The sequence below is a fragment of the Bubalus bubalis genome, chromosome 16 (genome assembly GCF_019923935.1).
Source record: "Bubalus bubalis isolate 160015118507 breed Murrah chromosome 16, NDDB_SH_1, whole genome shotgun sequence".
NCBI lineage: Eukaryota > Metazoa > Chordata > Mammalia > Artiodactyla > Bovidae > Bubalus > Bubalus bubalis.
The window spans coordinates 79,758,692-79,772,614 of NC_059172.1; the positions used below are offsets into that span (position 1 = coordinate 79,758,692).

General features: G+C 38.9%; 1 protein-coding gene across 1 annotated transcript; it reads right to left on the minus strand.

Annotated features, from left to right (window-relative positions):
• Positions 1–460: 460 nt before the first annotated feature.
• On the minus strand, positions 461–6,819 carry MMP3 (matrix metallopeptidase 3). The gene is made up of 10 exons (XM_006063064.3): positions 6,636–6,819; positions 5,615–5,859; positions 5,370–5,518; positions 5,107–5,232; positions 4,534–4,698; positions 4,204–4,348; positions 3,187–3,320; positions 2,603–2,762; positions 1,793–1,896; positions 461–862 (listed from the first exon to the last, which is right to left on the minus strand). The coding sequence occupies exons 1-10, from the start codon at positions 6,738–6,740 to the stop codon at positions 762–764; spliced, it is 1,434 nt and encodes a 477-aa protein (XP_006063126.2). The 5' UTR covers positions 6,741–6,819; the 3' UTR covers positions 461–761.
• Positions 6,820–13,923: the final 7,104 nt, after the last annotated feature.

The window sequence follows — 13,923 nt, forward strand, 5'->3', positions numbered from 1 at the left end:
CATTTTCATGTGTGAATAGAGGCGATCTGAGCACAATTATTTACTTGTGCAGGGAAAGGAACTCCATTGATGGAATGTATGAGTAAAAGGAGAAGATAAAGAATGGATTTATTTCCCCACCAGAAAAAAATAAGGTGTGTGAACTAAGTGATTTGCTTTAATTATAGGATTCTGCCTCACAACTTTTTTCAGAGCCTTCCCTGTGTAGTGACAACTCCCTTGATCTTTCTCCTTAGGTGTGTTGGGAACACATATGAAGCCTTGTTGGCGGAAATAGCATCCCTTTGGTAGGGCACCTGGGGAGGGGAAATGGCAGATTGTTTCCAGTTCTGGTTGAGCTCATTTTGAGGTCCCAGACGTGGAGACCCTGATCCTGTACCGCCACTGTTGACTGATCAGTCCACAACACACCCAAGATCGTGAGGAGAGTGCATTCATTGAAACAAACAACACGATAAAGTTAACTGACAGATTCTTTTTATTAAATAATAAGCAAATAGTCTATAGACAGTCGCTTGCCTGTTGCAGAGTGCTAACCCTGTTCCCGTGGGAGGCTGATGCATGTGACCAGAGTACAAATGCACAGCCCATTTGAATGCCCTGTGATATGTGAGGCTAGTGGGCAAGACACACAGCTCACACGCTCGGTCTTCGTCACTGCACACACAGGAGAACACGAACCATTTCAGTTCACAGAGACTTAGGTGAAGAGTTACTGGCTTAACTTAAAAGGCCCATGCTATGCCTTCTAAACATCTCTCCTAACAATTCAACCAGCTGTTACTCTTCAACACATGTGTCACTTTCTTTGCATTTGGGTCAAATTCAAACTGCGAAGATCCACTGAAGAAATAATAAAACCCTGAAAATGCAGACAGGGGAAATAATGAGATATTTTTCTTCAAGTAAATAAATTTGGCAACACACAGAACTCAGAATAACAGATACCTAAAAGTAGAAAGTGTTTGTAGAGATTTACTATGTGCCAGGAACTATGGTAAACATTTTGCATGACTTTTATTTTCATTTCTTTCTGTAAAAGTCCTATGAGGCACATATATCTAACTCCATTTTACAGATAGGAAGTTGAGATTCAGACAAATTTAAATGCCTGCCCAAGGTCACTCAACAAGGAAAGGATGGGAACAGCATCCCACTCCAGCTCTGTTTGACAGCAGAACCAGGCTCTGGGTTATTAGGTTATTCCGCTTAAAATCAGATAAAATTCTCTGCATCTTCAGAAACTGTGTATCTTTACATTTTTCCTCCCGAATACTCCTCCTCCCCTTTGCTGACAAAGAAGCCTGATTCTCTGGCCTCAGAGAATCTCAGGGACTCTTTCAGAACCAGATGATCCTTTCTGACTCTGTCATCCTGGTGCTCAGGTTACCTTTCGATAAAGATCATCTATCCTTCCACCCATCTATCCCTGAGGCGGGAGAAAATCCTTTTTTTTTTTTTTTTTTTTAACTTTGGGCTCATGGAAAGTTAAATATTGGCAGCTGACTGACTACTCAGAAAAGACAGAGAAACTCTCTGTGGGAATTAGTGGTGGGATGGAGAAGCCAGCTGGCCACTGTTCAACTTGGCCACAGCACTTGAGGTGGTTTTTATCCAGCTTATTATACGAAGTAGTCATACAATTGATATGAAATTTGTAAGCTGAAATTTAGGGTTGGGAAGAGGAACCTGGTTAAAGAAAACTGTATTAAATCCTTCAGCTTTCCTCTTTCTTCCGGTACTACAGAATGCTTCAAGTGCCCCACTGCCAACAAAAGGAGTGTCCTCTTACCAAATACTTCAAAAACAGCATCCACCTCTGGTTCAACCCCTGGAAAATCTTCCACTATTTGCTTGGGAAAACCTGGCTCCATGGATTGTCTCTTCTCATCAAATCTGCACCAAAAGAAACAAAGCTCAGCATTGCACAGAGGCCGTGTTATCAAAATCGGCAAAAAATGTGGAATTCTAATCAACTTTCCAAGATTTGCAAATAAATGTCAGGCATGTTTAGTGCTACAGAAATGTGTGACTTTAATGGTACTGCAAACTTGGCTCTTAAAATTGTATCTCTACCAGAAAGAGAGGGAGCATCTTGATCTAGCAGATGCTGTTTGCTACCATATTTCTTAGGTCTGGAGAGAAAGAATCTTAATCATCCTTCTATCACAAAGATGTGAACACAAAGTCAATCCAATCATTCATTTCAAATACAAATTTCAAGTTTTCTATCATATTTGGTTCATATATGTTGTCACTGGGGCTTCCCAGATGGCTCAGCAGTGACAAATCCTCCTGCCAATGTAGGAGACACAGGTTCGATCCCTGGGTCAGGAAGATCCCTTGGAGGAGGAAATGGCAACCCACTCCATATTCTTGCCTGGGAAATCACGGACAGGGGGCCTGGCGGGTTACAGTCCATGGGCTCGCAAAGGGTTGAGCATGACTGGGGGCTGAGCACACACCCCCCCACAGCTGCCTAGAGCCCCACCGTTCCTCCTGTGGGGGACAAAGGTCTAGGTGGAAGGCAGGCGACTTCCTTAGAGAAAGAAGATAATTACCCTAACTAGGATCATACAAAGTTATTACAAACAAATATTACCTCCAGTATTTGTCCTCTGCAAAGAAGTACGTTTTCTTCTTTTCCTTGTCAGAAAAGACTGCGTCTATTTTCCTTACTGTTGAAGGGAGGCCCAGGGTATGGATGCCTCTTGGGTAACCTGCTTGCATCTCATTTCCTCTGATGGCCCAGAACTGATTTCCTGTTTTTATGAGAAAAAAACACAATCACACTGCATCTAAAACAATTGAGTCTTTGGTTTTGGAAATACTTCTTAGCACCTTTGATTTTCATAGTAGAAAAAGAAGCCAGAATTTTAGGTTTAGCAGCCCCAAATAGACATTAAACAAAAACTTGTAGGTTTAGTGAATGAACACAGACGGAATGAACACAGTTGTAAATTCCAAATGAGGGAATTTACAACTGGGCTATTTCTATTCTTGTGCTCATTTCATCATCTATAAAATATAAATAAAACAATGCCAGTCTCAGTTGCAGCTTTGTTCCCTTTAAGCAATAAACCAGACAAAATTTGTTGTAGAAAAAAATTAAATTTTTTTCTTAATCAATTTTTCGGTGAGAGGCTTTATTTCAGCAAATTAAAGAAATTATTACATTATAATTACCTTTAAAAATGAAAACCGTGTCTTTGCTAATAACTTCATATGCGGCATCTATGCCTGAAGGAAGAGATGGCCAGAATGAAGAGATCAAATGAAATTCAGGTTCGAGTGTCCTGAAAGATTTCCGCCAAAAATGTCTGAAATATATGCAAAAAGAAATGAAAATTGAAAAAAGTCTTCCACCTTTTAGCATATTTTCCTCACTCTCCTTCCTCACCCATTTCCCTCCATTTCCACATCCTCTAGGATCAATGACAGACAGAAATCAGGTATGTTGCCATTAAGGAAAAATCTTTCTTTTTTTCCCCCAGAAGACTGCACTGGACCTGTTGGCATAGGATTCCAGAATAATGTCTCTGTGAAAGGGAAGTTATCCTATAATGCAAATTAATAACTGACTATAAGTTTTAAACACCTACAATTCATTCAATACAGTATATATATTACACCATCATTTATATTTTCAAAAATAAAGGCAGATGTGTATACGTACATGTAAGTATATTTTTATACATACACGGAATAATTCTGGAAGGATATTTAAGCATTCATCACTATGGATGGAGATAGGGAGAACTGAGAAACTGAATCAGTGATGTGATGACTTCTTTTAACTTTCTTTCCACTTGTGCGGTTTTATCATGTGCATATTTATCCAGCAGTGAGTAAATTAATTGATTAAATGTAATAGTGTCCTGGTATCATTTTTAAAGGAAGTAAAGGTAAAATTCAGATTCTAAAGTTTTACTTGTGACTTTTCAAAAGTAACCATGACTCAATAATATTTGGGAGTGATAGTTACAGGATAAAAATCAAATCATCCTAAGTCTTTGAAAATGAACTTGACAGTTTTAGGAAAATGTGGAAAGTGGAGCGTCAGAATAATTTCAAGTCTCAGAGCAAAACTGTTTTGTTTTAAATACTTAAAAATCTCTATCAAGTTTCTATTTGTTTTCCTCTCTAAGCATTGCATTGATACATCAAAAGAATAGATAGGAATATAAAGTTTTCTGAACTGACCTGCCTTTAAAGAACAGGATTTCTCCCCTCAGTGTGCTGATTGCATCGAAGGACAAGGCAGGGTCACACGCGGCTGGGGTCCCGGGTTCGGGAGGCACAGATTCCGTGGGCACCACAGGGTCATTAGGGGAAACTGGGGGAGACCCTAAAGGGGACAGAGGTGAGGATGCAAACATCAGCAGGAAATGATGCTTCTGTCACTGTGTATGCTTCCCACATGTTTTCAAAGTGCCTCGAGTTAAATTATAAATGTTTTATGCAGCATTTGGAAGCTTTCCTGAAGACCATCATTGCAAAGCTACCACGTCTAATTTTTCCGGCATCACTCACCGTACAGGAACTGAATGCCGTCGACATCATCCTGAGAAAGGCGGAACCGAGTGAGGTCTGTGCGAGGGTCGTAGACTGGGTACATCAAAGCTTCACGTTTGGTTGAGTGTTGGAGACCCAGGGAATGGCCAAGTTCATGGGCAGCAACAAGGAATAAATTGATTCCTATTTAAGAAATCATAGATAACAGTTACTTATTCCTTAAATACACGTACATTATACAGGTCAGCTGTGTATTATGTTCATTTGGTCAGCTATTATAGTCGCTTATTTCCTGGAAGAACACAGTACCTTTCTTGCCTCCCCTGCACCTTTTTTTTGGTTAATTGATCAATTGACTGATTACACTTAATGGAAAGTCAAGTGTTTTTCAAGACTCATTCTTGAAATCAGTCTTTGAGACAACGTATCCAGCCATATCCAATTACTCCCATCTCCAGTCTGCCTCTGCTGATTCTTGTCCCACTGGGAAATCTGTTACACTCCATTTCTCCAATATTCTTAGTTATTAAGACTTCTCCAAGTTAAAACAAAAATCAACACCAAAATCATTCTGAGAGATGTATCACTAACCTGATGTATCCTTTGTCCATGGTTCTTCATCATCAAAGTGAGCATCTCCATAAAACCCTGATCCAGGTGGATAGGCATGAGCCAAAACTTTTCCAGGTCCATCAAAAGGCAAAAAGTCCCCATGTTCTAAGAGAGAGACAAAAAAAATTATTGGATGATCAATAATTAGGATCTCTTTGGAATCTTTTTCTAATGAAACAACACTAGATAAAATTTTGTGTGGGTTTTTCCCCCTTGTTTCTGTTTTGTTTTTGTTTTTTTACCTCTAACTGCAAATATGATCATTATGTCAGCTTCTCCTTCATAGATCCTGGAGAATGTAAGTGGGGTCACCTCTTCCCAGACCCTCAGAGCTTTTTCAATGGCAGAATCAACAGCATCTCTGGGTAAATCCTTTGTGTAATTCACAATTCTGTATGAAAAAAAGTAATAATAAAGATACTATTTTCTCCTGTGATAGTAATTTATAAAATCTCATAGTATGTAAAAATCTGTTTGGACCCATTACCTGTACGTGAGGTGAGTTTTCCTCCACTTGGGCATACCGGGAAAGGTGCTGAAGAAACCAACGTCAGGAATCCCACATCGGGGCTTGCGTATCACCTCCAGAGTGTTAGAGTCCAGCTTTCCTGTCACCTCCAACCCCAGAAACTTCTGCATCTCTTGAATCTTTTGGACTACTGGACTACTGTCCTTTCTTCTAACAAACTGTTTGGTATCCTTTGCAAGGTTATAGTAGTTTTCTAGATATTGCTAATGGAAAATAAGTATAGTTTTAGGTTATTCTTATGATTTTTAGTGGTTTACAGTAAATTTGTGCAGTTGCTCACTTAATCTATTTGAAATAGTCTTCTAGCTTACTGAAATAAAAGTCAATGTCATGTTTAATTCTTCAATTACAGACTCTTCTTCACTTTTGCTTTGTCTTTCACTTTATCTTTGTAACAGAATAATCTATGCAGCTTATTTTACTACCAGAGCAATGAAAATTGCCATGAACTGGAAAATCAAGGTAAGTATCTAGGGAACTTAAAGGAGATAAACAAACAATCAAACTTCCTTGTGTGTATTTGTCTATTTCAGCTACATTTATTCAATTTTCTGCTTTATACTTCTCATAAGGAGCTGGCTTAAGAAAAAAACTTAAAAAAAAATCCCTATGTCTAAACATGACAGCAGCAATAAAAATATCCAGCTAACATTATATTGGATTAAAATACCTACAGAAGTTTCAAAACAAGACACATTTCATACACTCTCTGCTTGTTATTCATGTATCTTAAACAATGCTGTTACTAAGGTGGTTTTGATCTTAGTACCTAATATCTCTGGCTTTTGTTCCTTCCAGTATAAAAAGAGAAGCCCAGATGAGTGATACTGAGACCTTTTCCATGTGCAACACGTATAACTCTGCCTTTGCACTTCGTACATGGTCAGTTCCAACAATTCTGTGTGAGCTTTATAAATAGAAAGCAGAGCTAGTTTCCCCACCGGGCCATCAGGGATGTGAGGACCGGCCCCTTAATTACCTGAACAAGCTCCATGCTGTCTTCCTTGACCCTTGCATCCCTGTCCAGTGGATAGGCTGAGCACACTGCCACCCATAGCAACAGCAGAATCGGAAGGTTTCTCATTTCCACTGACTTTTCTCAGCTTGATGTGGTCTTAATGGCTTGCTCTCTGTCTATCTTCTACTAGGTCCACAGTGTAGAGTCCGATTTTTATAAGGTGACAGTGTTTGTTTAGATCACCCACAGTTTGACTCATGATTGCTTTCTTCCAAATGGCAACAGAACCATTTCCAAAAATTCTGAATCCAAAGTAGGATGATACAACCTACTTTACTAATTTCTCCCAACGTTTCCAATTTTGCAAGTCAAAAGCGTGATTAATCTCCAGGAAATGCTTCCTGTCTTGGTAAGAAGAAAACTGGGGCATTTTTTTTTTTTTACTTCTGGAAAAAATGACTGGAATTTACTAGACAGTTTACATTTGTGGGATTGAGAGAAGAAATAAGTTAACCTGGTAAAAAGTCAGAATTCAGTAGAACTTTTAAATGCAGTTTTAAGAAAAATGTATTTAAAATCAAATGTGATAAGAGATAAGTAAATGCAAAGCTGAACATATATAGCCACAGTCTGTACTGTTAAAATCTGTAAAAACAGAAGAAATACACTCTAGAATAAAATTGAAAGGGAAATTCACTTTTTGAGCCTTTGATCTGAAATACCTAAATCTGATTGAAAAGCAGGCAGTTAGTGCAGGTAAGACTCTATCTGATAACTTTCCACTTTTGTCTTCCTATTTATCATGCTTCTCCATGACTAATCAGACAGGATAGCACAAGATCCTTGCTACCTCCAACCAATACAATCATTCTTCTCGCTATTCACTTGTTTCTCAAGTGTCACAGTTTTAAATGTTTCAGAATAAACAAATTAAGATTGTAGATTTGAAGATAACATTTAAAGGAGGAATATAGAAAAAAGTGACCAAATTAGCTGGGAAGGATGAAAGAAGGAAAAAAAGAGTATAATCTACTAGAGGAGATGATCGCTGCATAACTAATTTTATAAGAAGTAAGTAAATTGTACAGGAATTATGAAGAAGGAAAGATATTTTCTTGAGAGAAAGCCTAGGGTAAAGCCACAAATAAGTGAAGACTGAAATAGTTTGGATGCAGAGGAAAATCCAGGAACAGGATAAACAACCGTACAAACTCAAGAAAGTTTAGTGTCTCTGAAAAAAGGGCAAAGGGCTGACTTTTTATTGAAGTAAAAAGTGTGTGAACACAAGTAGTGAAAAATGAAAAATGAAGTTGTGGAAAGATAGGTTGGAGCTTCTTTGTGGAATGGCATTAGTGACTAAGATGTTTGTTTATTTAGTTTATTTCAGATGTTTACTTGATTTTGTTGTTGATGGAAATCCATGTTTCTATGAAATATTTTCAATTAAATGTTTTATATTTCAATAAAATTTTGTATTTTTACTATAGAAAATTTTAAATACACAAAAATGTAGAGGAAATTAAATTATTTATGGTCAAGCTACTAGGAGAAAAAATACTATTAGCACTTTACAGTACTTTTTTCTGATTTTTAATAATTGTGTATTCTGTTTTATATCATGCTCATTCGTGGACAATTTATAAAATTTGATCTATTTTTATATGAATTTGAATGTCATCAGCCAAAAGGAAGTACTAATAAGGCGAAGTATTTCTTCTTCACCGTGTAAAAATAAAACATGTTGCTTACAGATTTTTTAAAATATACATTCTCCATAGTTGAAATCAGATCATATATATTATTTTTCATGTCTAATTTCCATAGAAACATTCAAACATATTGGTTGAAAGGTGAACTAGAGCAAAAAAGGAAGTTGGGAACAGATAATATCTGCAAGTGGGGTGACTATCTTTTTTATTTATAAAAGCCTAATGACTCAGATCACTTAACAAGAGTAGTAAATGTGTTGAAATCCATCATTCAAATTCCTTGGTAATGACAATGACTTTTATGTGGCTCCAGGCAACTTGATTTTAGAAAAGGAAGGAGAGCATTTTGTAATATGTTTGGTGTAACGATTTAACTGAGCACACACACACACAAAATTTGGGGGGTACTCCAATAGGACGTGTATTTAATCTGATTATAGGATACAAAATATTGCTTGTGAAGCACTTTTTCTCATATGATGATTAGAGTAGAAGCAGAAGGGAGACAGGTGTGAAAAGGTGCACGGTCCAAGCATAACCCCATACTTCCAAATCTACCTGACAAGTCACCTTTCAGCTAGTAAACTGAAAACAAACAGAAATAAGAACTCTGTTAAACGTTTTAAAGCTGGACCTATGCATTCTGAAATTGCCCGTTTGGGGTCAGTTGGCAGTTGTATGTCTTTATGTAATTTTCCAAGATGGTTCAGGAGAAATTTAATAACTCTAGCAAGTCTGAGCATTTCTTTTGGTAACTTGTCCTATGGAAGGTATCTTGGATGGGTATGAAAAATCTAAGGTCACAATTTCTTTTCTCTCATCCAAAATCAACATGCCTCTGATAGAGATGTAGTTTCAATGTTTTCTAGTTCATTGAAAAATAAATGTTCTGGTCCCTGATCAGACATTTGAGGGAAAAAAAAAAAAAAAATCTTTGCAGTTCTTTAAAATGACTGCAAGTTCCTAAAGTTTTATAAGATAAACATAGATAAGCCTCCAAATCTTTTTTTCTAATATAGCTTCTCTGACCCTATAAATAGTGAAAAAGTATATTATAAAACAATTTTGTATATTCTAAAGCAATTTTGTTTTCAATGTTATGACTTTTCCTTTTATGTGCCGTGTATAGTACATGCTCATTGCAACACTATTTACAGTAGCCGTGACATGGAAACAACCTAATTGTTCAATGACAGATGAACAGATAAACTGTGGCACACACATACAATGGAATATTACTCAGCCATAAAAAGGAATGAAATTGAGTCATTCGTAGAGATATGGATGGACCAAGTCTGTCATACAGAGTAATGTAAGTCAGAAAGAGAAAAGTAAATATTATATATTAATGTATATGTATGAAGTCTAGAAAGATGGCACAGATGAACCTATGTCCAGGGCAGGAATAGAGACATAGACATAGAAAATGGACATGTGGGAGTAGGGGGATGGGGAGGGTGGGACACATTGGGAGATTAGGATTGACATATATACACTACCATGTGTGAAATAGATAACTAGTGGGAACCTGCTGTAAAACACAGGAAGCTCAGCCCAGTACTCTGTGACGTGATAGGGTGGTAGTTGGGAGGTCTCAGGGGGGGAATATATGTAAATATATAGTTTACTCACTTCACTGTACAGCAGAAAGTAACACAACATTATAAAGCAATTATGAAGTGAAGTGAAGTGATAGTTGCTGAGTCATGTCTGACTCTTTGAGAACCCCCTGCCAGGCTCCTCCATCCATGGAATTCTCCAGGCCAGAATACTGGAGTGGGTAGCCTTTCCCTTCTCCAGGGAATTGAGAGAGTCATTTCCTAGGCAGGTTGATAGGGAGTCTAGGGGTCCCCAAGGAGAGAGGGGTCTGGAATTCTCAAGGAGGAAGAAAGGACAAACTTTTTTTCTTTCTCCACATTCCTTAGGATTATATAACAATAATGTATCCTGCCTAAGGACAGTCTTTGGATTCAACCTTCTGTTATCTTAAAATGTTCATTATGGGAGTAGACCTGGTCTTTACAAGGATGTATCTTGCCTGAGAACAGTGTTATCTTAAAATGTAAATTATGGGAGTAGGTCTGATGAGGTCTTTACACCCTCCAGACATTCTTTGGATTATATAACCTCATTGTTAACGCTAGCAAGCGGGTACTCTTTCTAACCCCTTTTGATGCCTATGTCAGAAGCTTTCTCTATCTCCTTTATACTTTAATAAAACTTTATTACGCAAAAAGCTCTGAGCAATCAAGCCTCGTATCTGGCCCCGGATTGAATTCTTCTCCTCCAAGGGCCAAGAATCCGGGTGTCTTCGTGTGATTCAACAACAACCTTTCAGGATCTTCCCACCCAGGGATCGAATATGGGTCTCCTGCATTGCAGGTGGATTCTTTACCAACTGAGCTACCAGGGAAGCCCTTAGTTTGTTGAGATCCACAAAGCACCGTGCTGGTATTTTGACTGAGGCCAGTTGTCTTCTTAGACTGAAAAATTTCCCACGTAATGTTTCTGCCAGATAAATGAGAACACTGCTTCTAGGAGATTTATCTGGTAGTAGTGATGAGCTGGACTAGCAGAAGGAGAAGGTAAAGCTGACTGGCTTATAGGGGCTATTATAATCTAAGTGAGCCGTATGGAGAACCAGAGGACTGCAGATATAAGTCCCATATAAGGAAAGAGATGATACAGACAGAAAAGGGACAGGAAGGATAAAAAATAAGAAGAAGAAGGAGGAGGCATTAGTTCCATTCAGTCACTCAGTCGTGTTCGACTCTTTGCGACCCCATGGACTGCAGCACATCAGGCCTCCCTGTCCATCACCAACTCCTGGAGTTTACTCAAACTCATGTCCATCAAGTCGTGGATGCCATCCAACCATCTCATCCTCTGTCGTCCCCTTCTCCTCCCACCTTCAATCTTTCCCAGATTCAGGGTCTTTTCAAATGAGTCAGTTCTTTGCATCAGGTGGCCAAAGTATTGGAGTTTCAGCTTCAGCATCAGTCTTCCCAATGAACATTCAGGACTGATTTCCTTTAGGATGGACTGGTTGAATCTCCCTGCAGTCCAAGGGACTCTCAAGAGTCTTCTCCAACACCACAGTTCAAAAGCATCAATTCTTTGGTGCTAAGCTTTCTTTATAGTCCAACTCTCACATCCCATACATGACTACTGGAAGAACCATAGCTTTGACTAGATGGACCTTTGTTGGCAAAGTAATATCTCTGCTTTTTAATATGCTGTCTAGATTGGTCATAACTTTTCTTCCAAGGAGCAAGCGTCTTTTAATTTCAAGGCTGCACTCACCATCTGCAGTGATCTTGGAGCCCAAGAAAATAAAATCTCTCACTGTTTCTATTGTTTCCCCATCTATTTGCCATGAAGTGATGGGACCAGATGCCATGATCTTAGTGTTTTGAATGTTGAGTTTTTTTTTTTTTTTTTTTTGGGAAGAAAGGGAGAGCGCAAGGGCCCCGCCGACGCCTGCGTGCCTTCCTCCCTCCCCCCACCGATCGTGGGCAGAGGGAAGAGACACACGCGCGGACGCGTGTGACAGCGGCGACAGGCGCGCGCCGCCGGCCCCCCAGCCCCGCGCGCCCCCACCCCCATGAATGTTGAGTTTTAAGCCAACTTTTTCACTCTCCTTTGTCACTTTCATTAAGAGGCTCTTTAGTTCTTCTTCACTTTCTGCCATAAGGGTGGTGTCATCTGCATATCTGAGATTATTGATATTTCTCTCAAAAATCTTGATTCCAGCTTGTGCTTCATCCAGCCCGGCATTTTGCATGATGTACTCTGACTATAAGTTAAATAAGCAGGGTGACAATATACAGCCTTGATGTACTCCTTTCTTTCCCAATTTGGAACCAGTCTATTGTTCCATGTCCAGTTCTAACTGTTGTTTCTTGACCTGCATACAGAATTCTCAGGAGGCAGGTAAGGTGGCCTGGTATCCCCATCTCTTGAAGAATTTTCCATCTCTTGAAGAAGGTATGGCATGCCATTAATCTTGTAAAATGGGAAGAACTGAGATTAACTAGTCTATAGTTAAGGGCTTCCCTGGTGGCTCAGATGGTAAAGAATCTGCTTGCAATGCGGGAGACTCAGGTTTGATCCCTGAATTGAGGAGATTCCCCTGGAGAGGAAAATGGCAACTCACTCCAGTACTCTTGCTTGGAGAATTCCATGGATGGAGGAGTCTGGCAGGCTACAGTCCATGGGGTTGCAAAGAGTCGGACAGAATTGAATGGCTATCACTTTCACTTTTCACAGTTAAGATTGATTCACAGTTCCTTTCTTTGTGACTTGACAGGTCTGTGCCTAGTATGGAAAAAAGCAAAGATTAAATGAGGCCAAGCAATGTCTATTTATTCAGCGCTTGCTATAGAGGAAAGTCAGCCACTGAAAATCATGTTTTGGCAGACAAACTCAAAGCAGACAGACACATGGAAAACATTATGGTCGGGGAAAGGGAAGTTTCCACATGTATCCTGATTGGAAACTGTTGATATGGGGACACTGTAGCTGGGCTAACTAGAAGTGGGCATCCTGTGCTATTGGTTAGGAGGTACATATTTGAATTTTTCTGATTGATCCAAGTTGGAAACAAGACAAAAAGAGAGAGGCTGTCAGTTTCTCAGCAAATGTTGGACATTTTGGATTGTCACAAAAGCTACCTTTTAGCCTCCTAGATTGTCACTGGCGATATCAATCTAGCTTCTTGCACTTACACGTTGCTTGCCTGGGTTGTTTATTGCATATAAAGGGATTGGTTTCCTGGGCAGACTGCTACAGATAATGGGTCAAAGTTCTGTTTTCATGTATAGTTTAATCATTGTCTGTTCTTCTGTTCAGTCTCTCACTGAAAAAGTTGTCTCTACCCTGTGCCGTAAAAGAAGAAGGTTTGGAGTATTTACACTCGGCTGAATTACTTCTTCTTTAGTTCTCCATATATTATTTACTTAAATTCTGGAATTCATAAGTATTATATTCTGGGGCTTAAGTCAGATATCTGTAACCAGTAATACTCATTGCCTTGACAAAGCCATGTAATGATCCTGGGCAATGCTTTGCCATGGTTAAGACAACTCATCTTCTTATGAGTCATGATTTGTAAATGTTGACACATTTTTGGATAGGTCACATTATGTAAGGATAGAATGAAACTGTATTGCGGTAATAGCTAAAGTAGAGTTGGCTATGTACCAAAGCATGGCTAACTCACATAAACCTACACAGCTAGTGATAGGGTGCCAGCTTACTCCCCATTAAAATTATACCATTAGAAGAAAGAAGTAAAGATTCTGAACTTTCATTATTTTATATGCTTTTAGATAATTAAAGCCTATTACTTTTCTTGGAGTGTGTAATACAGTCTTCACTTTTAAAAAAGATATGGTCTTGTTCCTTTGATTGGAAGATTTTCCTCTGCCCTCTCATTTTGCCTTATTTTTTGTGTTGTATTTGTATCAGGTATGTCAGTTGCACTTCCAGATCTTGGAAAAGTGGCATCATGGGGCTCATCAACATGCTCCCCTCTGGTTACCAAAGCTATGTGCTGTAGGAGTGCCCCTTTCTCTTGTGGTTGGGCCAGCTACTGTGGG

Bases quoted from the DNA above. Each gene is read 5' to 3' on its own strand.
- MMP3 (XM_006063064.3), bottom strand. From the start codon at position 6,740: ATGAGAAACCTTCCGATTCTGCTGTTGCTATGGGTGGCAGTGTGCTCA. The intron at 2,763-3,186 runs GTAATTATAATG...TCATAAAAACAG, and splicing joins CACGGTTTTCATTTTTAAAG to GAAATCAGTTCTGGGCCATC. The intron at 1,897-2,602 runs GTAATATTTGTT...CTTTTGGTGCAG, and splicing joins GCAGAGGACAAATACTGGAG to ATTTGATGAGAAGAGACAAT.